This window comes from Antechinus flavipes, chromosome 3 (genome assembly GCF_016432865.1).
Source record: "Antechinus flavipes isolate AdamAnt ecotype Samford, QLD, Australia chromosome 3, AdamAnt_v2, whole genome shotgun sequence".
NCBI classification, from domain to species: Eukaryota; Metazoa; Chordata; class Mammalia; order Dasyuromorphia; family Dasyuridae; genus Antechinus; species Antechinus flavipes.
In genome coordinates, this window is record NC_067400.1 from 581,176,577 (window position 1) to 581,200,193 (window position 23,617).

At 46.0% G+C, this 23,617-nt stretch overlaps 1 protein-coding gene across 1 annotated transcript in view; it reads left to right on the top strand.

The window, feature by feature from the left end:
- Window positions 1–23,617, top strand: part of ASAP3 (ArfGAP with SH3 domain, ankyrin repeat and PH domain 3) — a 69,769-nt gene that overhangs the window by 15,982 nt on the left and 30,170 nt on the right. The window contains exons 2-5 of the mRNA XM_051988273.1: window positions 11,908–11,980; window positions 12,143–12,288; window positions 13,863–13,937; window positions 18,338–18,387. Coding sequence (XP_051844233.1) covers window positions 11,908–11,980; window positions 12,143–12,288; window positions 13,863–13,937; window positions 18,338–18,387 — 344 coding nt within the window. The remainder of the gene's footprint in view (window positions 1–11,907; window positions 11,981–12,142; window positions 12,289–13,862; window positions 13,938–18,337; window positions 18,388–23,617) is intronic.

The window sequence follows — 23,617 nt, forward strand, 5'->3', positions numbered from 1 at the left end:
GCAAATGGCGGTCACTTCTGCTGGGCTGTGGAGAGGGGGTGCCGACCTGCTTGGGTAAAGGGCGTTTCCTCCCCGGGAGTACCCTCGGCCCCGGTCCCGGGCGGTGCTTTGGGGAATCTGAGGGGGCAGTGAGTGGGGGTGGGCTTTGGAAGTGAGCCACTCTGCTCGATCCCGAGCTGCCCTGCGGGGGAGAGGGAGAAGCGCTGCGGCCCCCTGCCCTGCCCCCTTTCCCCCTCCCTGTTCCTCTTCCTCCCAGGCCCAGACCCGGGGCTGGGGAGGAGGCCCCTCGGAGCAGTCCTCGGGCTAGCCCGGGCGGGGCCCTCCCCAGGGCCCAGAGGAATGCCAGAGCAGCCGGCGGGCTCCGGTTTCTCGGAGCTTTTTCCCTGCGTGTGATCCGGGCGTGCATCCCGTTCCCGCCTCACTGCCCCAGCCTAAGAGATTCTGAGCTCAGGGACCAATTCTAGGTGTGTGAACAGAACCAAACCTCTTTGGACCTCAGTTTTACCATCTGTAAAAAGGGGACAATGGTAGTCACCCCGCAGGGCTGTGGTCCTCAAAATGCTGTAGAGACCCTAGGAATGTGTTTGGTTCCTCTTATGGCTCCACATTTTATCTCCTGCCCTCACACCAGATTGATGTTTCTCTCCCCCACCCCTTTCAACCCCAAGCCCAGAGCCTTCCACACACAGTGGGGGCTTAACAGATGTTCATTAAGTTTGAGTTTATCATACCATCACAGGATTTAGAGCTCGAATGGCTCCTCTTGCTCAAATTCCTCATTTTTCAGATCAGGAAATCAAGGCCCAGTGGGGATTTGAGCCCCCATCATTTATGAGATTTTAAAAATATATCTTATTTTATTTAAGATTTTTTTTTCTTTTCGGCAAGACAGTTGGAGTTAAATGACTTGCCCGAGGTCACACAGTTATGAATATTAAGTATCTGAGGCTGGATTTGAACCCAGGTCATCCTGTCTCCAGGAACTCTGTCCACTGGAACATCTAGCCACTCCGTGTTAATTTTCTTTTATTAAAGTTTTTTTTTAGTTCCAAAACATATGCATAGATAGTTTTCACCACTCACCCCTGCAAAACCTTGTGTTCCAATTTATTTTCCCTTCCTTCCCCCTACTACTTCCCCTAGAGGCAAGTAATCTAATATACCTTAAACATGTGTAATTATGAGATTTTTTCCATCAAGATTAAATGATCTTACTTAATATATAGAATGGCTGCCTGGAAAAGGATAATGCAATGGATAGAGTACCAAAAAAACCTCGGGTTGGGGAAGGCCTGAGTTCAAATGTGGCCTCAGGCACTTACTCTGGACAAGTCAGTTACTTCTATCTGCCTCACTTTCCCTATCTGTAAAATGGAGATAATAGTAGCATCTCCCTCCCAAGGTGTGAGGAGCAAATGAGATGAAATTTGAGTCTTTAGTACAGTGCCTGGCACATAGTAAGTGCTACATAAATGCTAGCTGTCATTATTAAAGGAGAGGGAAAGGAATATAAGGGAGAAATTAGGTAATGGAAAAACAAAAGGGATCACCAAAAATGGATTTTATTATTATTAATTTTTTTTTTTTGGCAAGGCAATCAGGGTTAAGTGACTTGTCCAAAGTCACATAGCTAGTAAGTATAGAGTGTCAGAAGCTGGATTTAAAATCAGTTCCTCTTAGCTCCAGGGCTAGTGCTCTATTCACTGGACTATCTACTGCTCCTTAAAAATTGATTTTAAAAAACACTCAATGATCATAGAATTTGGAACTGGAATCAGAGGAGACCTCTGGCGCTGTCTAGTCTGATCCTCTCACTTTACAAATAAGGAAAATGACTAAGTCTTAGGGGATGTATGAGATGGGGGGAAGTTAAACGGCCCTTTTGACGTGACTCCGGGCAGTGTTCTTTCTGCCCGTGCCTTGCTGTGTTCCTGTACGTCCCCACCCAGACCCCTTCGTTTTAAAATCAGGAAACCCAGGCTGAAGCTTCCAGATATCAGCACTGGGAAAATCCCCACCTGGAGACTTTGGTCTCCTACTGTCCTTCTATCAATATCTGTAAACATGTCTTTTGAAAAATCCCCTTGAAATTCCTGTCCCCCCTTTCTTTCCTCTGCTGTTTTCCAAGGCTAGCCAGGGTTCCCCGGGGAGGGCCAACGGAGGCTGGCCACGTGGCTCCCAACTCTGGACTCCTTCTTGAAATGTGAGTGGGGCTGGGGGTCGGGGGCCTGGCTCCAGAACTCAGGTCATCCACTCTGATTGCTGCAGTTCCTGGCAAGGCAGAGAGCTGGGAGCCACAGGAAGCTGCAGCCAGGATACTGGGTGGGGTCCTGGCGGGGAGAGAATGCAGCCTTCTTAGTCCAGAGGGGCGGGCGGCCTTTGGACGGGAAGGGGGGTTGTGCGGGAAGGGTTCTGAGTTTTCCCCAAAACCAAGGGGCCCTGCCTGCTCTGGGGGAAGGGGAGCTGTATCCAAAAGGAAACTATTTGGCAGCTCCTGAAGATTTCTGCTGTTTTTGCTATTTTTTGCCATTCTGCAGTTCAGATTTTTATGAATTCTGTTAAAAACTTGATATGGCTAGGGAGATACCTGGGCCTAGAGAATGCTTTAGATGGTAGGGTGTCAGGGGGAGAACCCTTAGAATACAGAATGTAAGAGCTGGGAGGCCCTTAGAACCCAAAATGTCAGAGCTGGGAGGGCCCTTAGAACCCAGGAGGTTGGAGCTGGGGGGGAGCCCTTAGAACCCAGGAGGTCAGAGCTGGGAGGGCCCTTAGAACCCAGGAGGTCAAAGCTGGGAGGGTCCTTAGAACCCAAGATGTCAGGCCTGGGAGGGCCCTTAGAACCCAGGAGGTCAGAGCTGGGAGGGCCCTTAGAACACAGATCTGAGTTAGAGAGCCCTGGGTGAGGAACTCATTTCTGACCCTGAGAAAAGATATAACAATGTTACTTCAAAATCTCTGATTAGTTTAAAAAGAAATAAAATCCTACCAGTTAATTTAACATCTCTGTTGCTTCCATAGAAGGGAGTCTATACAAGTTTCCCATCCTGAGTCAGCCCTGAGGTTTTCTCCTTGCCCACTCACTGCCCCTGGGAAGCCCCCCTCCCATCTCTTCCTCTATGATTCCTTCTCTTCTCTGTTTCTTTTTTTTTCATCTCTAGTAGTTATTTTACTTTTCCAAATTCATGCAAAGATCATTTTCAACATTCACCTTTGCAAAACTTTTATGTTCCAGATTTTTCTCCCTTGTCTTGCCTCCCCAAGACAGCAAGCAGTCCGATATTCCTCTCTCCTTCCTCCTTTGCCTGCTGTAGCTCCCCAAAGAGAACTCTTTAGTCGGATGGTGGACCCCAGAGTCCAGCCCCTCCCTTCATTCTTCCCCCTTGCTCCCTCCCCCCACCCCCCGGAGAAGAGGCAACTCTGGCCAAGAGTGATCCTCCTCCCGTGTGAGTGGAAGGGGCACTTTGGAGTCTGAGCAGGGAAGGTTGGGTTTGGAAGGATTTCTCCGGAGCCATCATCGTTCTCGCTTTTCTCCTGAGGGGGAATGAGCAGATGATGGGCAGGGCTTGGCTGGGTTTGGCAAAGGCTGCCAAGTCATTAGGGTGGAAGATTGTACCTTCTCCACTCCCCACCTTCTCCCTGCCTTGGCCACCCACAGAGGAGCTGCAGAACCCCCCTTCCCCCTTCCCCTGGGCCAGGGAGGGTGGGTGGGCTGAGAAGAAGAAAAATACCAGAAATGAATCGAACATTTCAAGCTTGCACTGCTTTTCCAGAGGGAAAATCGGGTCTGGATCTAGACTTCATTGGTACAGAGATCTCTCGTAGAAAAAAACTTTCTCTACCAAGTCTGGTCAGCAAATGATGATGATGATGATGATGATAAGCATTTATATATCACTGTCTTCCAGGCACTGGACAAATATGCCATTTTTATCCTCACAATAATCTTGAGAGATAAGTGCTATTATTATCCTCATTTGACAGTTGGGGAAACCGAGGCAGACAGTTTAAGTGATTTGCCCAAGAGTCCCACAGCTAAAATATCTAAGCTAATAAGGTCTGAGATCAAATTGGAATTATTCCACTGCCAGTCCTCTGCCCGCTTCACCTCCAGGAGTTCAGTTGTGTTAAAAAGTGGCCCAAGGCTCAGAGGTTGATAAGTCACTTTTCCACAGTCACAGCCAGGCTATGTCAGAAGTTGAAAAAGCTACTCTCTGACTCAGTACTCTGGACTTCCTTATTATATATGAGAAGAGAAAAGATACCTCCTTCCTTTCTTTGGAAAAGTGGGGGACCATGGGTATGGAACAGGGCATCTTTTGTCAAAATTAGTTGATGTGTTAGTTTTCCTGGTTACTTTTTTGCTTTTTAAAAATTGTTACAAGGAATATCTCACTAGGCAGAGGAAGAGAGAGGGATATGTTTGTAAATGAAGTTAACTTAAAAATAAAATACAATGATTTAAAAAAAATTTTTAAGAGAATTATTTCCTTATTAAATAGATTATTGGGTTGGAAGGACCAATCCAACTGTGCCATATAGGAAAAAGTCCAGGAGCCTGAAAGTTGACTTGCTCTGCCCCTGACTAGCTTGTCCAGTTTCTATCTAGGATCCATTTCTTCTCTGTAAAGGAATAAGCTTCTAAGGCCTTCCCACTACTAATTCAAATGTAGATGGCACCTGATGATTTATAAAGCCCTTTCTCTGAAGCAGCCCTGTGGGATAACTCATGAAAATATTGTGATCCTCATGTGGCAGACCTGGGCTCAAGGTGAATGGCCCAAGGTCACAGAGTAAGGGATCCAAATTGGTATTAGAACCTAGGACTCCTGACTTAGAGGGAATCTTGTGAAAGTATTAAAAGGCCTATTGTGATACTGATTCTACATCCATTGAGGACTCCTTTCACACAGTGTTCTGCGGTTCCTTATATTTCTCAACTTATTTTTCCTAACTAACATTCTAATATTATTCCTGATTCTGGAATTCAGTGTTCTAAGGACCTTTCGCATCTCTGACATTCTCTCTCCTAAAGGACCTTTCTGCTCTGATATTCCATGTTCTAAGAACCCTCTCAGCTGTGACACTCTGTGTTCTAAGGACCTTTCCTTGTTCTGACATTCCCTGACCTCAAAGCCCTCCTATCTCTGACATTTTGTGCTCTCAGAACCTTTTCAGTTCTGATATTCCGTGTTTTAAAGCTCCTGCCAGCTCTGACCTCCTGCGTTGTAAGGGCCCTCCCAGCTCTGACCTCCTGGGTTCTAAGGGCCCTCCCAGCTCTGACCTCCTGGGTTCTAAGGGCCCTCCCAGCTCTGACATCCTATGTTCTAAGGGCCCTCCCAGCTCTGACCTCCTGGGTTCTAAGGGCCCTCCCAGCTCTGACCTTCTGGGTTCTAAGGGCCCTCCCAGCTCTGACCTCCTGGGTTCTAAGGGCCCTCCCAGCTCTTACCTCCTGTGTTCTAAGGGCCCTCCCAGCTCTGACATCCTGTGTTCTAAGGGGCCCCCCTCCAGGCTCATGGGGTTGTTATAAGGCTCCTGTAAGTATTTTGCAGAATTGATATACTATACAAATGTCAGTTGTATTATTAGCCAAGAATAAACTGCTCACCTATGTTGTTTTCTGAAATTCTACCATTTATTCCTTGAAATATGCAGTGACATAGTAGTACAACTATGTTTAGAATCATAAAACCTAACTTTGAGGTCCTGGGGTGTCCCTAATTAGCTGTGTGATCTTAGGAAAGCTAGCATACTGCTCAACCTCAGTTTTCTAACTACAAATAGGAACAGTAATACCGGCACTACCTATTTATAAGGCTGTTGTAAGGGAAAGTACTTTATGAACCATAAAATTTGCTATTAAATGTAAATTATTTACTGTTATGCTTGAGTTAAAACCGTGGCTCTTCAGGTCTTTTCTTTTTAAAAAAAATGCAGCTGTCCCTGATAGGGATTATAAAATCTGGAGCTAGAAGGAATCTTCCAGGTTACTTAGTAGGAACCCATTTTACAGATGAAAAAATCAAAACTCAATAAGATTAAGTGATTCTGTCAATCTTGCATAGGTCAGAATTTGAATCCAGATCCTCTGACTCAAATTCACTGTAGTAGGTCATTTAAAAAATTTCTCTTATTGCCTTTCCCTTGGGGAAGCCTAAAAGGGCACAGAGTGCATGAGTATTTTGAGGACAGAAGCTCCCCTCAACTCTAGCACCCAGGTCCTTCCCAAATCTTGGCATCCATTCATAATCATAAAATCATATGATTTAGAATTAGATTATAATCTCTTCCATATTTACAGATGGGGAAATTGAGGACCAGAGTTACTTGCCTCTTTTTTTAAAACCCCTAGGGCTTAGCACAATGCTTTGCGCTTCATAAATGTTCATTGTGTTGTATTGTACGGTGGTTTAAGTGGTTTGCTAAGATCTCCTGGGTATTAAGGGGCAGAGTCTCTGGAGACACTAGCCCAGCTTGCCCAGCTCCCAATTCTGTGTTCTTCCCACTAGAACAAGTCATTCTCTTCTCTGATTGTTGCCTCTCTGAGGGCTGCCCATGAGTCTGGAGTCACGAGGAAGCTGGAAGATGCCCAGGGACTCTCTCCTGCAAGGCTGCGGGGTGGGGAGAGGTGGGAGCCAGGGCAGCAGAGGCAGTGCCAAGGCAGGAATGCAGCCCAGGGCCTCCTGGAGCAAGGCTGCCCCAAGGGCCCTGCTTGTCAAAGCTCGGACCCCCCAGCCCTCTGAGAAGAGCAGCCAGCAGTGGCCATGTGCTCCTGCTTCCCTTGGGGAGTTAAGACAGGTGGGGAGTGGGGACAGCCTGACCCACATGTCCTTCACTTCCACTGGCCTATTTCTAGACTCTGGGCAGAGCAGCCCCCTTGGGGAGCACACTTGTCAATGAGGGCCCTGCCTCCTTTTCCTGGCAGCCTTCCAAGAAGTGTCCCCAGGTCTCTGCTAGGGGGGCTCTGCCGTGAGTCAGTGTGGGACTCTGAACTAGTCCTTTCCCTGTCCAACCTTAGTCTACTTTAGCTGAGTACATTCTTGGGGCCTTGCCTAGATTTTCAGTTTCTCTAACTTACTTTATTTTAACATTTTGTTCTAAGAGCCCTCCCAGCCCTGATAATATGTTCTAAGGGCCCTCCTAGCTCTAACCTCCTGGGTTCTAAGGACCCTCCCAGCTCTGATATCCCATGTTCTAAGGGCCCCCCCAGCTCTGACATCCTGGGTTCTAAGGACCCTCCCAGCTCTGACCTCCTGGGTTCTAAGGACCCTCCCAGCTCTGACATCCTGGGTTCTAAGGACCCTCCCAGCTCTGACCTCCTGGGTTCTAAGGACCCTCCCAGCTCTGACATCCTGGGTTCTAAGGACCCCCCCAGCTCTGACATCCTGGGTTCTAAGGACCCTCCCAGCTCTGACATCCTGGGTTCTAAGGACCCTCCCAGCTCTGACCTCCTGGGTTCTAAGGGCCTTCCCAGCTCTGACATACAGCATTCTAAGGGCCTCCCCTATTCTGATATTTTCTCTTCTAAGATCCCTTCCTACCCTGATGGCCTATGTTCTAAAACTCTCCCACATCTTACAGTTTCTATTCTAAGGATCTTTACAGTTCTAACACTCTCTTTTCTTCTTCTTTTTTTTTTGTTTTTTAATTTAATTTTTAATAATAACTTTTTATTTTCAAAATACTTTCAAGGGTAGTTTTCAACATGTACCCTTGCCAAAAAAAAAATCCCAATTTTTTCTCCCTCCCTTCCTCCCACCCTCTCTCCTAAACAACAAATAATACAATATATGTTAAACATGTGCAGTTCTTTTGAACATATTTCCACATTTGTTCTGAATAAGAAAAATCAGAGCAAAAAGGAAAAAAATGAGAAAGAACAAACAAACAACCACAAAAGAGTGAAAATACTATGTTGTGATCCACATTTAGTCCCATGAGCCTCTCTGTGGATGCAGATGGCTCTTTCCATCACAGATCTATTGGAATTGGTCTGAATCGCCTTATTCTAACACTCTCTTTTCTAAGAATGTTCCCAGTTTTTATATTAGAGGAGAAGATGTAGTATTGGTCAATCAATATTTATTAAGTGGCTACCATGTAGCACACACTGCTACATACAAATGCAAAAAAAGAGCAATAGTCTTGTCCTAAAAGAGTTTCCAATCTAATGCATGAGTATACATGTTTAGAAACAAAAATACAAACTATCTACAAGACACATTCAAGTGTTTGGAGGAGAGCCAACATTTGTAGAGAGAGGGATCAATAAACTCTTCAGGTAGGAGTTGGTGTTTGAGCTGAGTCAGGAAGAAAACCAGAGGTATGGAAAAGTACTGACTCTGAAGTCAAAGGATCTGGATTCAGATGCCATCTCTGAAACTAGTTGTGTGATCTTACATAAATTATTTAATTTTATTGGGCTTCAGTTGCCTCTTCTATCAAATGAGGGTTTTGAACTTTGGTTTCTTCCAGATTTAGATCCTTCATCCTACAAACCTTCATTTTCTTTTTTAAAAATATATTTTTAGGGGGCAGCTAAATGGCACAGTGAATAGAGCACCAGCCCTGAATTCAGGAGGACCTGAGTTTAAATCTGGTCTCAGACACTTAATACTTCCTAGCTGTGTGACTCTGGGCAAGTCACTTAACCCCAATTGCCTCAGCAAAATATATATATATATAATTTTTTTTTAAAAATTAGGACTAGCTAGATAATGCAGGAGATAGAACACCAGAGCTAGAGTTAGGAGGACCTGGATTCAAATCTAGCCTCAGACACTTAACAAAATAGCTGTGTGATCCTGGGCAAATCATTTTAACACCAAATGCCTCACAAAACATATCTGTGTGTATATACATATATATGTGTGTGTGTGTGCATATATATGTATTTATTTCATTATTTCCTAATTACATGGAAATAAATTTTTAACTATTAATATTTAGAATTCTTTATTCTCTCTCCTAGATATTTTTTGAGAAGGCACACAATAGGATATTGATTATACATGTAAAGTCATGCTAAACATATTTCCACATTAGCTACCTTGCAAAAGAAAACATTCACACATACAAAATCCCAAGAAAAAATAAACAAAAAATTAAAAATTATTCTTCAATATGCATTCAGGCTTTATCCATTCTTGCTCTGGAGGTGGAGAGGATTTTTCACCATAGGTCCTTCGCAATTGTCTCGGATCATTGTCTTGATCAGAGTGGCCATGTCTTTCATAGTTGATTATTCTTAAAATATCACTGTTACTGTGTACATTTGAACCTTTATTTTCTGAGAGGTCTCTTCCAGCTCTGGCATTTTATGATTATATCTTTATTATAATTATTATATCTTTTTATTTACAAAATATATGCATGGGTAATTTTTCAACAGTGACCCTTGCAAAACCTTCTATTTCAACTTCTTCCCTCCTTCCCCCACCCCCTCTCCTAGATGGCAGGTTGACCAATACATGTTAAATATGTTAAATTCAATATATGTATACATATTTATACAGTTATCTTGCTGCACAAAAAAAATCAGATCTAGAGAGAAAAAAAATCTGAGACGGAAAATAAAATGCAAGCAAACAATAATAAAAGAAGTGAGAATGCTATGTTGTGGTCCATACTCTTTCCCATAGTTCTCTCTCTGGGTGTAGATGGCTCTTTTCATTACTGAACAACTGGAACTGGTTTGAATTATGATTATATCTGAGACTGGCTTCTTCTAAAGTACAACCATAAAAGAGCTTTGCACACATCTCCAAACCCCACGGTAGGACTGATGTTATCTGGCTAGAGTTTTTCTTTATAAAGAGGAACTTCTCATTCATCCACTTTATGGAGATCCCTTTTCTGATCTCCTTCCAAGTCACCATCTCCTCGTTTGACATCCATTCTAGATGAATTGAGCTCTAAATCTCTGCCCTGTGTGTATCCTGTGTGGACACACACAGAGATGGTTGGAAAGGAGGGATCTTCCCTATGTAATCAAACCACGGACATGGATAACTTGCCCCTGACCCAGACTTCCAGGAATGTCCGACTTTTGTCATTTTGCCGCATTTATATATATCCAGATTTGATGGGGAATCATAAGCATATGCACCTAGAGCAACCTCAGAGTCCAGCTAGGCTGTCTTCTTCATTTTAGTGATGAGGAAACTGAGGGAGGGGAGTGAAGTTACCAACCCAAAGTTAAGGAAGTTAGTAATCACATACATCCTAGATCCGGAGGAAGGAAGATGTGGCCTCAGGTGGAATGAGAACCTGGTGAACTAGTAAATGTTTATTAAATGGGTCTCTAGAGCAAAGACTATACTCATGAGGTGCTTTTATTTTATTTTATTTTTTTTTGTTTTTAATAACTTTTTATTGATAGAACGCATGCCAGGGTAATTTTTTACAACATTATCCCTTGCACTCGCTTCTGTTCCGATTTTTCCCCTCCCTCTCTCCACCCCTTCCCCCAGATGGCAAGCAGTCCTTTACATGTTGAATGGGTTGCAGTATATCATAGATACAATATATGTGTGCAGAACCGAACAGTTTTCTTGTTGCACAGGGAGAATTGAATTCAGAAGTTTAAATAACCCGGGAAGAAAAACAAAAATGCAAGCAGTTTATATTCATCTCCCAGTGTTCTTTCTCTGGGTGTAGCTGCTTCTGTCCACCTTTGATCAATTAAGGCTCTCTTTATCGAAGAGATCCACTTCCATCAGAATACATCCTCAAACAGTATCGTTGTTGAGGTATATAATGATCTCCTGGTTCTGCTCATTTCACTCAGCATCAATTTATGTAAGTCCATGAGGTGCTTTTAAATGTAATCTGCATTATTAAAATTTTCTTCATTATTAAGTATAATCAATGAAATAATATTAATCAAACTCTGATGGTAATGATTGTCATTTCTGAGGTGAAAATGTTCACACTGAAAATTTAACAATTGACTCTCAAACTGGTTCCAGCATAGCCTTGAGTGGAGGGTCTGCATTCTCTTATGTGGAAATATTATAGTCTAATATTGCCTGATTTAAGTAGTTTATGTGGGTGTTTTTGACTGTAAGCTGCTTGAAAACAGGGATTTTAATCTCATCATTGCAGTGACAAGTACAGAGCTCTTCATACAGTAGGCACTTAATATATGTTTTTTGCATTGTTCTGTACTGGATGGAAAGAATTTGTCATCTCCAAGTGCTCAGGAGGAGTGTAGTAAACTGCTAGAAACATAAGGAGCCCCCATCACTAATGGAGTTCACGTAGAAACAATAAAACCCCTTGTGGGCTACTTAGTCTCATGTAAAATGTATCTTTTCTAGTGACAAGTACAGAGCTCTTCATACAATAGGCAGTATTAAGTGCTTTTTGTATTGTTCTATACTGGATGGAAAAGGTTCAGGAGCACCATAGTAAACTGCCTAAAAGCATAATGAGCCTCCATCACTAGTGGACTTCAAATAGAAACAATAAAACCACTTGTGGGCTATTTAGTCTCATCTAAACTGTATCTTTTCTAGTGACAAATACAGAGCTCTTCATACAGTAGACGCTATTAAGCGCTTTTTGTATTGTTCTGTACTGGATGGAAAAGGTTTAGGAGCATCATAGTAAACTGCCCAGAAACATAGTGAGTCCCATAGTGAGTGGTCTTCAAATAGGAATTACACGGCCACTTGTGGGCTATGTTGTGAAGAAGATTTAAGTTACAGTTTGGACAAAGTGCTTCCTGAGTTTCTCCTGGGTCAGATCCTGTGATTCTGTGAGGGTGGGGGAAGGTTCTTGTTTCCTGGATGAGGAGAAGGTCTGTGGTCCCTGTGTGATCCTGTCGGGGGACCTGGGCCCTAGTTTGGAAAGAAAGGCCCCCTGCCTTGTTGGTCTTTTGCAGAACATCCTTTCTTTGTTTCTTAGGCTCTTGAAGGGGACCAAGCCATCCTGCAGCGAATTAAGAAATCAGTCCGGACGATTCATAGCTCTGGCCTTGGTGAGTAAAGGGGCAGCTTCAGTGGCTGCGTTGGTGGTAGTGGGGGAAGTGGAGACATCCGGCAGCCCCCGTGCCCCTTGCCAGCCTCCAGCCTGCAGCTAACTCAGTAGACTTTCTCTCCCTGGCCCAGTTGACGGCTAACCCACCTACTTCCGTCCCCAGCCCACGTGGAGAATGAGGAACAGTACAGTGAGGCCCTGGAGACCTTCGGTAACAGCCACCTCTCCCAGAACAACCACGAGCTGTCCACAGGCTTCCTGAACCTGGCTGTGTTCACTCGGGAGGTGGCTGCCCTCTTCAAGAATCTGGTAAGGGCAGAGAAGGTGGATTGGCCTGCCATCCTATTCACTTCCTCCCTCAGGAGGACCTCAGGGTCTAGTTGAGCTGGAGGATAGAGAGCTTCAAGGTAGGCCATGGATAAGGTGCTGGCCTGAATTCATATCCTTCCTCATATGCTTATTAACTGAGCACAATACAAAATCAAGTTGATTTCCTGGACGAGGAGAAGGTCTGTGGTCCCTGTGTGATCCACCCTTACTAGAACCCAAAGCTTTCTGATTCCAGATCAGGCAGGTCCAGTTTTCATGAGAAGAAAATTGAGCTCAGACTACTTCTGTGTCCCTGCACAAGTCCTTTATCTCCATAATGTGACCCAGGGCTATTAAGTATTTCAGAAAACATTTGAACCCAGGACTTTTTCTCATTTTTTTCATTTGTACCTGGGTTGTTGTGAAAGCTCAAGAGGAATAATAACATTAAAAAGTGTTTTGCAAACCTCAAAGCACCATATACAAATTCTAGCCATTATTATTAGAGGAAGCCTCTAAGGGAGGGGAAAATCTCTGGAACAGCACGTAGCAGAGCAGGATTAGAACCTCATTCCCCCATGAGGTTTATAAAGTCCTTTTTAAATCGTGCCTTTGTGAGAGATGTAGTGAAAGTCTCATGACAATTGAGGAAGTTGAAACATCGAGAGAGGAAATGTTCTAACCACAGCCACGAATCTGGGAAGTGTCAGCAGCAAAATGAGAACGTGGTCTTCCTTTTCTTCACATGGGACATTACCCAATGACACGAAGGTTCAGGATTAGGTTGTATGGCTGGGAAGAAATAGGGAGAGCAGGGAGGCTGAAGGTGGTCTGGGGAGGCTGGAGAGGAGTTGGAAGATGGGTTGGAAGAAGGGCATCCAGCCCAGGGAGCCACATGTGCTAAAATGAAAGGTCTAGAAGGGAGACATTTTGGTGAGGCAGAAAGGGACCTTCTTGCCCAGAGACTCAGCTCCAAGCTTAGCTCTGCTGCATTGGGAAGATGTGATCTGAAAAAGCCATGTTCCCTCTCTGGGCCTCGGCTTTTTCATCTATAAAATGGGGGGTTGGATGGGACAGTTCAACTTGATTCAGTTTATTCAGCAAGTTTTTGTCGCTGATACACCATGCTAAGTGCTAAAAATACAAAGACAAAAATGAAATAATGCTTGCCCTCAAGAAGCTTACAATTTAGCAAGTGAGATGACATATAAATATTAGTATATGCAAAGTAAATATAAGGTAAACAGCTGGGTAGATTATTATTGAGGAGGAGGAAGGGGAGGATCCCTTGCCTCTATGGGTGAAGGTGGAAGCCAGGGAGCTCCCAGCAGGCTCCATATTGCCTCAGCAGACTGGAAGCAGAGGCCAATAACCTGCCCCAACAGCTAGCCCTACTTTTGTATTAGATTTGTGATAGGACCCCGGCCTCTGAATCCTGGCTCTAACACTTACTAGGTACATGACAATGTAAAAGTTCCATCACCCCTCCAAACCTCAGTTTCTTTTTCTATTAAATGGACTTATACTACTGGATCTATAATCATATATGGTTTCTCCTTCTCTGTTTCTTCCAGGTGCAGAACCTGAATAATATTGTCTCTTTCCCCCTGGACAGCTTGCTGAAGGGCCAGCTGAGGGATGGTCGACAGGTGAGTTTTGGGAGGAAATAAAGAGATACCTGACTCTTTGCAGCCGGTTGGACTCTCCTCTGGCACAGGGCAAGGGCTTCTTGCAAAAAGTCACCATGGTGTCTCCCATTCCTCAAATTATCTCCTAGGACAAGTATATTGGAGATGTTAAGACCTAGTTGAGATGTTTAGGTCTTGAAAAACACTCTCCACTCTACTAAGTCCAATGAGAAAATAACTTTTAGAGGATCTCTTTTTCCACTTGGATGGAGAAGAAAAGGCCAAGAGGGAATAGTCACAGAGGGCTGCCCTGGCACAGAGAAAGCAAAAAGTGACAGGGATTGGGGGCAAGGGTGGGGGTGACAGAAAGAAGATTGTGACATAGAGTCTGGCCCTGGCTCTGCCTCTAATCATCTGGGCAAGTTTGGGCAAGCCATTTGTCATATCTGAGTCTCTGTTTCACTATTTTTTAAATGGAGAAGTTAGATTAGATGGTCTTTAAGGCCCCTCTTAGCTCTGACATTCTGGGTTCTAAGGGTCCTCCCAGCTCTGACATCTTGGGTTCTAAAGGCCCTCCTAGCTGTGATCTCCTGTGCTCTAAGGGCCCTCCCAGCTTCGATGGTCTATGTTCTAAGGGCCCTCCCAGCTCTGACATCCTGTGTTCTAAGGGCCCTCCCAGCTCTGACCTCCTGGGTTCTAAGGGCCCTCCCAGCTCTGACATCCTATGTTCTAAGGGCCCTCCCAGCTCTGACATCCTGTGTTCTAAGGGCCCTCCCAGCTCTGACCTTCTGGGTTCTAAGGGCCCTCCCAGCTCTGATATCCTGGGTTCTAAGGGCCCTCCCAGCTTTGATCTCCTAGGTTCCAAGGGTCTTCCCAGCTCTGACATCCTGGGTTCTAAGGGCCCTCTTCCCCAGCTCTGAAATTCTGCGTTCTAAGGTCTTCCTGCTCATTGCAAGATTATATGAAACATATACTCTAATATCAGTAGAGAGAAAGAAGGAAAAAACAATGGAGGCAAGAGTGGAATCTGGATGCTGTGGAAAGAGCTTTCCCAGCCCCACCACCCCCTGAACAGCCAGATGGCTGCTAAAGTTACCCCATCAGGACTAGACTGCAAGGGAGGGCAGACTCTGAGGGTGGAGACTCAATTGTGCTCCAAGGACCCTAGGGAGAAAGCTGCCTGGCAAAGGGTTCTGCTGACAGCTCTAGACTGTGCTGTGTTTACCTCCCTAAGGGCTTACTCCAGCTCTGAGTCTGTCTTTTCCTAGTCAGAGGTAACAGCCCAAACCAGACAGGCAGCTTTCTTTGAAGAAGGTGGGGTTGGGGATGAGGGAGAGTTGGGGGTAGGGAGGGCCTCTCCTTTGGGATCCTGGCAGTGCCAAGGAGTGGACTTGGGATCTGGGAAAGATCTCAGACTCTCATCAGAGACTGAAGTAGCCCCAGTGGACCTGACAGTTATTTAGATTCCAAGATCTTTCTGATCATGTAGTCAAAAGAATTGTGAGACAGATCTCTGGTTTTAGAGTGAAATGCTCTGGGTTAAAATCTTCCCTTTATTACTTATACCCTGTTTTGCTTTGAGAGAATGGCACAAGAGAGTCTGTGCTTTCTCTTGCAGTTTTAAGTCTTTGACTTCATGATCCACCCCACTCATTTTACAGAAGAAGCAGCAAAGTCTTTGGGAAGTTAAGTTAATCCCAAAGGCCTTGGGATTCAAGGCCAGGTTCTCTCTTAGAGCAGGGCAGAGACCCTGGGGCCTCTCCCCCCTCACCCCACTCCCATTTAATGTTTCAGTTTCTGCATCCATAAGTCAAGTAGTTTGGTCCGACCATTGGGTCACAGCTGGATGAAAAGGCCTGGGATTTTGAAAGGGATGGAATCATGAAAACTGGACCTGCCTGATCTGGAATCAGAAAGCTTCGGGTTCTAGTAAGGGTGGATCAGTTAGGTTAACCACTTAACTCTCTGGGGCTCAGTTTCCCCATTCTATAAATTGATGAGTTTACACTTAGACAATCTCTAAAATCCCTTCTTGATCCCACAGTATAGATGCGAACGTCATCTCTTCCGCATCCTCCCCAGCTCCAGCCCAGGTGTACTGAGGCTTACCTGGCCCCATTACAAGAGGTGCCAATGTGTCTAAAAACCACTCCCCTTTCGCCTCTCAGGGATGAGCTAACACTGCAGTGGGCTTTGCAGTTTACAGAGCCTTTCTCTTTCCAGGGACCCATGAGGTCAAGCAGGGCAAGCACTCTGGTCCTACATGAGGTCAGCACCTGTGACCTTCTGGGTCTTGGTTTCCTCATCTGTAAAGGCGGGGTTTGGATTACCTGATCTCTCCATTTCTAGTCCTAAAATCTATGATCCTGTGATAATTATTTTCCTTGTACAGAAGAGGAAACTGAGTCCCAGGGAAGAAAAGCAATTCGTTTCAGATCACAGGGTCTAACAAGCCTGAATCTCAAGTCCCTCGGACTCAGGCAGCCTCTCCTTCCATCTTCCCCACGCCCAGGGGCTGGGGAGGACAGAGCCGGGGTGTCCACAGGGACAGGGACCTCACCCAGGGCAGTAATCAGGCACCTATTATATTCGTGTATGGCAGAGGGCTCTGAGGCTCTGTCCCACTCATTCACTGAGCTCTGCCCTTTCCAAGTTTAAATGCTCACCCTGGAATTTAACAATTTGCTCCTATAAGCTGGTTTGAACTGGTTCTATCATATTGCTGGTCATGGGTACATCCCCTGCCTCTTTACCTCCCTTGCCAGCAGTGAAGACTTGCCAACAGTTTTTTTAGGCCCTGCTCAGATTAATGTTTTTAACTGTGCTAAACAAAACACATAGAATTGTGAAGAAAAGTAGTTATATTGGAATACACTTATGAAAATACTTTTTTAAAGTTTACAGCCTCCAGATCAAGAGCCATTATCCTAAGATCTCTTCTAGCTTTGACATTCTATGTGGGAAGGTCATTTGTAGCTCTGGCTTTCTATGTGCTAAAGACCCTCCCAGCTCTGACATTCTGTGTTCTAGGGCCCTTCTGGGTCCTCTGATATTTTATACTGTAAATCTTGCCCAGCTCTGACATCCTGTGTTCTAAGGGCCCTCCCAGCTCTGACAAACCATGTTCTAAGAGCCCTCCCAGCTCTGACCTCCTGCGTTCTAAGGGCCCTCCCAGCTCTGACCTCCTGGGTTCTAAGCCCTTCCAGCTCTGACATCCTGGGTTCCAAGGGCCCTCCCAGCTCTGACATTCTGGGTTCTAAGGGCCCTTCCAGCTCTGACCTCCTGAGTTCTAAGGGCCCTCCCAGCTCTGACATTCTGGGTTCTAAGGGCCCTCCCAGCTCTGACCTCCTGGGCTCTAAGGGCTCTCCCAGCTCTGACATCCTGGGTTCTAAGGGCCCTTCCAGCTCTGACCTCCTGAGTTCTAAGGGCCCTCCCAGCTCTGACATTCTGGGTTCTAAGGGCCCTCCCAGCTCTGACATTCTGGGTTCTAAGGGCCCTCCCAGCTCTGACCTCCTGGGTTCTAAGGGCCCTCCCAGCTCTGACCTCCTGGGTTCTAAGGGCCCTCCCAGCTCTGACATCCCGGGTTCTAAGGGCCCTTCCAGTTCCTCTAATATTCTATATGTAGATCTTGCCTACCTCTGACATTCTGTGTTCTAAGTTCCTTCTGGCTCCTTATTCCTTATGATCCTATTTTCTTAGCTAACTAGCTGAACTTTGCCAGACTAAATTAGGCAAGATGGGGAGAGCATTGCTGAGGTCTAGATCTTCCTACCTAGGGTCCCAATGACAGGAACAAGATCAGGTTGATTAGTTCAGAGTGAATTCAGTTGGAGGGATGGGTTTTATGGGCATCAGTGTCAAGACTAGAAACGAGTGCAAAGATCTGGGTAGAGGCAAAGATCAGATATGAGGATCCACAGGGTCAAGATTGGGGAGGATGGCATTAGTACCTACTGGATGCCAGGTACTGGGCCAAGTACTGGGGATATAAATAAAGGCAAAAGACAGCCCTGCCCTCAAGAAGCTCACAGTCTAATGATACAGATAAGATGCAAGCAATTACGCCCAAAGACACCACATTGAGGATAAATTGGAGATAATCATCCAAGAGAAGGCAGTAACTTTAAGACTTCCTGTTGAAAGCTGGATTTGTGTTAGGATTTGAAGGAAGCCAAGAGGGGTACAGGGAAGGAACAAACATTGGGCATCCCACAGGAAGGGTAGAGGGATGGGGTTTATTTGGGGGAGGATTTAGGACTTGGGCAGTGGGTCAGGGTGGGGGAATGAAGCCAGTCTCCAAGAGTTTGGAGGGGATCACTCAGGCCCCAGGAAGCATGGCGTGGGGCAACCCCATAAAGCCACTGAGGGCCGTGAGTTATTCTGATCAAGCCCTTTCTGATCCTCCTTTCCTTAAACCACAGGATTCCAGGAAGCAGGTGGAGAAGGCTTGGAGAGACTATGAGACCAAAATGTAAGTGTTCTCCAGGGAGATGGGCTGCCCAAGAACCTGCCACTTTCTTTCTCAGGGCAATAATAATGATGATGGTGACCTCCAAGGTTTACAAGCCCACCCCTCACACCTTTATATAGCACTATGGCATTTGATAACCCTCTTTTACAGATGGGGAGACTGAGTCTCAGAGTTTGGCCAAAATTTGAGCCTCTTCTCTCTCTGATTGGGCTCCTGGCTCCAGAGAGGGCTCCTGGATTCAGGGGAAAGATTTTTTTTTAAAGGCAGAAAATGAACTTTCTGATTGTAAGAGTTGTGTCACCTGGCAAGGTCACACATGCTTTCCTTCTCTGAGGCAGAAAAGCAGCCATGTTGGGACACTGAATGCCCAGTGTGGCTCAGCAAATAAAAAGGAGGCAGAAATGCTCCTCCGGCTGCCTGCGACTTCCCTGTAGTTGGATGGGAACATCACAAGCCTTGGACCCTTTGGGGGCTGGGTTCCTACCTCTATTTCCTGGGTGATTCTGGGCTGCAAGCTCATCCATGGTAAGCTATTTAGAGCCAGAAGCCTGTAGGGACCAGCTTTGGGGTAAGAGGAACTGGATTCAAGTTCTACTTTTGGTTCTTCTACCTGTGTAACTTTAAGCAAAGTGCCTGCTCTAGGTCTCAGTTTCTTATCTGTAAAATGAGGCAGCTGAATGGAATGACCTGCAAGGTTTCTTATGACAACATATGTGATTCTGTAATCAAATGAGATTTTTTTTAGCATTCATATTTTATTTTTTTAATTAAAGGTTTTTAATTTTCAGAAGATATACATGGATAATTTTTCAACATTAGCCCCTGCAAAACCTTGTATTTCAATTTCCCCCTTCCTCCCCATCCCCTCCCCTAGAATGGAAGTAGTCTAATATATGTTAAACATGGTAGAAATGTATGTTGAATCCAAAATATGTAAACACATTTATAGTTACCTTGCTGCACAAGAAAAATCAAATCAAAAGGAGGGAAAATGAGAAAGAAAGTAAAATTCAATCAAACAACAACAAAAAGAGGGAAAATGCTATGTTGTGATCCACACTCAGTTCCCACAGTCCTTCTCTGGACGCAGAGGGCTCTCTCCATCACTAGATCATTGGAACTGGCCTGAATCATCAGAATTGATCATTGTGTAATCTTGGTTTTGCCATGTACAATGATCTCCTGGTTTTGCTTATCAAATGAGATATTTATAAAACACTTAGTATAGTGCTAGGGACACAGTAGGTGTTATATAAATGATAGTGATGATGATGAGAAAGAGGTTAAGAAAACAGAGGCTATCGCATCTCAGGTCAAGTCTTGTTGCTTGTTGTAGGACTCTAGGTAAATTATTTCACCTCACTGCTTTCTGAGACACAGCTTCCACATCTGCAAGATGGGGATCATAATACCTTAGAACTAGACAGTCCTTCTGGGGGGGGGGCCCTTAGAACCCAGATGTCAAAGCTGGGAGGGCCCTTAGAACATGGGATGTCAGAGCTGGGAGGGCCCTTAGAACATAGGATGTCAGAGCTGGGAGGGCCCTTAGAACCCAGGAGGTCAGAACTGGGAGGGCCCTTAGAACCCAGGATGTCAGAGCTGGGAAGGCCCTTAGAACCCAGGATGTCAGAGCTGGGAGGGCCCTTAGAACCCAGGAGGTCAGAGCTGGGAGGGCCCTTAGAACCCAGGAGGTCAGAGCTGGGAGGGCCCTTAGAACCCAGGAGGTCAGAGCTGGGAGGGCCCTTAGAACCCAGGATGTCAGAGCTGGGAGGGCCCTTAGAACCCAGATATCAAAGCTGGGAGGGCCCTTAGAACCCAGGAGGTCAGAGCGGGGGGGGGGCCCTTAGAACGCAGGCGGTCAGAGCTGGGAGGGCCCTTAGAACCCAGGAGGTCAGAGCTGGGAGGGCCCTTAGAACCCAGGAGGTCAGAGCTGGGAGGGCCCTTAGAACCCAGGAGGTCAGAACTGGGAGGGCCCTTAGAACCCAGGAGGTCAGAGCTGGGAGGGCCCTTAGAACCCAGGAGGTCAGGGCTGGGAGGGCCCTTAGAACCCGGGAGGTCAGAACTGGGAGGGCCCTTAGAACCCAGGAGGTCAGAGCTGGGAGGGCCCTTAGAACCCAGGAGGTCAGGGCTGGGAGGGCCTTAGAACACAGCAAACCACACTTTTAGTCTATACAATGTCCAAAATGGGGGAGCCCTCCGAGATCAAGGCTCAGGCCCCTGCTTTTGCATTCAGGATCCCAGAGCCCCCAGAAAGATAGTGATGGATTTATCCATCTTGCTGGCAGGCCTTCCCCGTGCAGGGCCCAGGTCCTGCATCTTTGGGTCTCCGGCCATGCTTCCTGAATGGGGTAATGACTCAGTGGGCCCCGGCAGACATCCCGAGCACTTCTAAACTGAATCTGCTCCAGCTGCTCCAGGACTGGCCTCTGCCGGCTCCGACCCGTCTCAGGAGGAAGTGGCCAGCTGGGGGCGTAGGGGAGGGAAGTTACTAAGCAGGCCTGTGTAAAACCCCATGACGGGCACTTGGGGGAGACAAAAATAAAGGAGACTCTGGCCTAACCTTCCAGGACGGTGGCTGACCAGTAGGGAAGAGAACACTACGTGGACACAAGTCTGTGCGAGCTGGAGCCGGAGCAGGCCCCAGACCCCGGCTCTCCGATGCATTCATTTTCCAGATGGGGAAAGTGGGGCCCAGAGGGCTCAGGGCCTTCTCCCTATCACTTTAGCAGCAGCACCAGGACCTGGGGCTCCCATCCTGGCCTCCTTTCCACTTTAGTTACAGGAATAGGAACCGAGGCTGGGTCTGGGATTTCAGTGATCCAGGGAACTCCCAGGCGAGGAAAATCCCTCCACCAATGCAGGCCGGCAGCTCCTCGGGGACTTCAGAGGCCTGTTATAGAGACTCGCGTAGGACACACAGAGAGAAGGGGACTGTGACCCCGACTCCAATGAGCTCTCCATCCGCCACACCCCAGCAGCCTCCTGTTTTAAAATTATGCTTTAATTATAATGCAAATAAAAATAGGTTATTAAAATAGTGCAGAGAGAGTGCTAGCTGGGAGCTGAGAGGGAGCGTTTCCAGCTGGGGGAAGGGTTTCTGGAGCAGTTGGTGACCATGCTGGGCCTCCAAGAAGGAGATTGATTGCAACAGGTGGCGGGAGTGGGGGCAGCAGCTCCAAGGGCGAGCAGGAGGGTGGGGCCGGATCTGGGGCCCTGAGAGCGGGGAAATGTGCCTCCCAGCCCGGCTGCTGGGGGAGGGGGCGTTTTAAAAAACGTTTTCTTTTCTGTCATGATTTTAGCAATCATCAACAAATCAGTCAATCAGCAAGGAATTCTTAAGGGTCTACTATATGCCAGGGCCTGTGCCAGGGACAGGGCTACAATCCCTATGCTGGGCTTAGGTTCTTTAATGAGGGGGGACCATGCATAAATTGGTATATGCAGGATAAATATAAAGAGAATAAATATAAATGTTGGCTAAGAAGTTAAATGCTTGGTTGTTTAGGAAGAAAAGAAGGAAGGAAGAAAGGAAGGAAGGAAGGAAGGGAGGGAGAAAGGGAGAGAAGAAGGGGAAGGAAGAAAAGAGAGAAGGAGGGAAGGGGGAATAAAGGAAGGAAGAAAAGGAGGAAAGGAAAGAAAGAAGGAAAATGAGGGGAAAAAGAAAAGGAGAGAAGAAAGAAATAAGGGAATGAGAAAGGAAAAGAAGGAAGGAAGGAAGGAGGGAGGGAGAGAGAGAGAGAAAGAAGGAAGAAGGGGAAGGAGGGAGGAAGGAAGGGAGTGAGAAAGGGAGAGAAGAAGGGGAAGGAAAGAAAGGAGAGAGGGAGGAAAGGGGGAATAAAGGAAGGAAGAAAAGGAGGAAAGGAAAGAAAAGGAAAATGAGGAAAAAAGGAAAAGAAGGAGAGAAGAAAGAAGGGTATGAGAAAGAAAGGAAGGAAGATAAGAAGGAACAAAGAAAAGAAAAGAAAAGAAATTAGGGAAGAGAGAAAGAAGGGAGGAAGGAAGTGAGGGAAGAAGGAAAGATTATGGTCTCGTGTGTCAGGCACCATGCTAAACACTCAGGATACAAATCCTAGCAAAAGACAGGCCCTGCCCCGAGGATCTTAATTCTAATGAGAGAAGATACTACATTGAAGGCAGCTATAAGGAGGTGGACAGTGAGGAGTGAAAGTACAAGTAGAGAAGGGAACATGGTTTTGCAGTCCAAAAAGCCAAGATCAGGGCCAGGAGGGAAAAGATGCAAAAAAAAAAAAAAAAAAAAAAAAAAAGAATAAGGAAGAGGATTGTATAAGAAACTCTGAATATCTGTTACATACAAAGGTTTGGGGTTTGGTTTTGTTTAGAAAAAAACATGAAGAACTGGGTTCAAGTTCTGCTTCTGGCCCTTGGCAAACCTCAGTGTTTCAGGAAACTCTCTAAGCCTGTAGGTTACCAAGAAGATGCAGCCTGCACCATCAGAGGGATGGTCCTCCTCTGAGAGCTCCATATCCCAGTATCCCTCCCTCTGTGTTAAGTTGAACAAGGTAGTAACAAAGTGGCTCCTGTGATGTGAGGGGCTCTCCAGTGTGACCTCAGTGTCTCTGAATTTCTGGGTGTTGGAGTCTGGTGTGAGAAGGGTTCTCCCCATCCCTAGAGGGTCCCCATCTGTGTGCAATGAGACAAGGACCGTCCTTATGCCTGAGCTCAGGATGCTATGGAAGGGGAAACAAAGTCAGCTGTGCTCCAGCACTGGAGTCTTACGCCTTGCAGTGTGGTCCTGGCAAGCATCAGGTCACCGTGGGTGTTAGGAATTAGGAAGTCCTGGGATTTAAGTCCTGCCTCTGGTACCTGCTGGTTTGGGGATGTTGGCGGAGCTCTCTCTGAGCCTCAGATCTGTAACATAGAGATAACATTATCTGTAAAACTTAATCATGGAGTATTCAGGTAGCACAAAGGCTGGAGCAGCAGGCCTGTAAGCAGGAAGACCCGAGTTCAAATGCGGCCTCAGATACTTGCTAGCTGGGTGATTTTGTATGAGTCACTTAATACTGCTTCCCTCAGTCTCCTCCTCTGTAAAATGAGCTGGAGAAGGAAATAGCAAACTGCTTCAGTACCTTTGCCAAGAAAACCCCAAATGGGGTCATGAAGAAGCAAACATGACTGAAATGAATGAAAAACAAAGATTTCATCATGGGGTTATTATAATATTTAAATTTGGTAATAGATGGTGAAACATATATATGAAAGCCAGTTA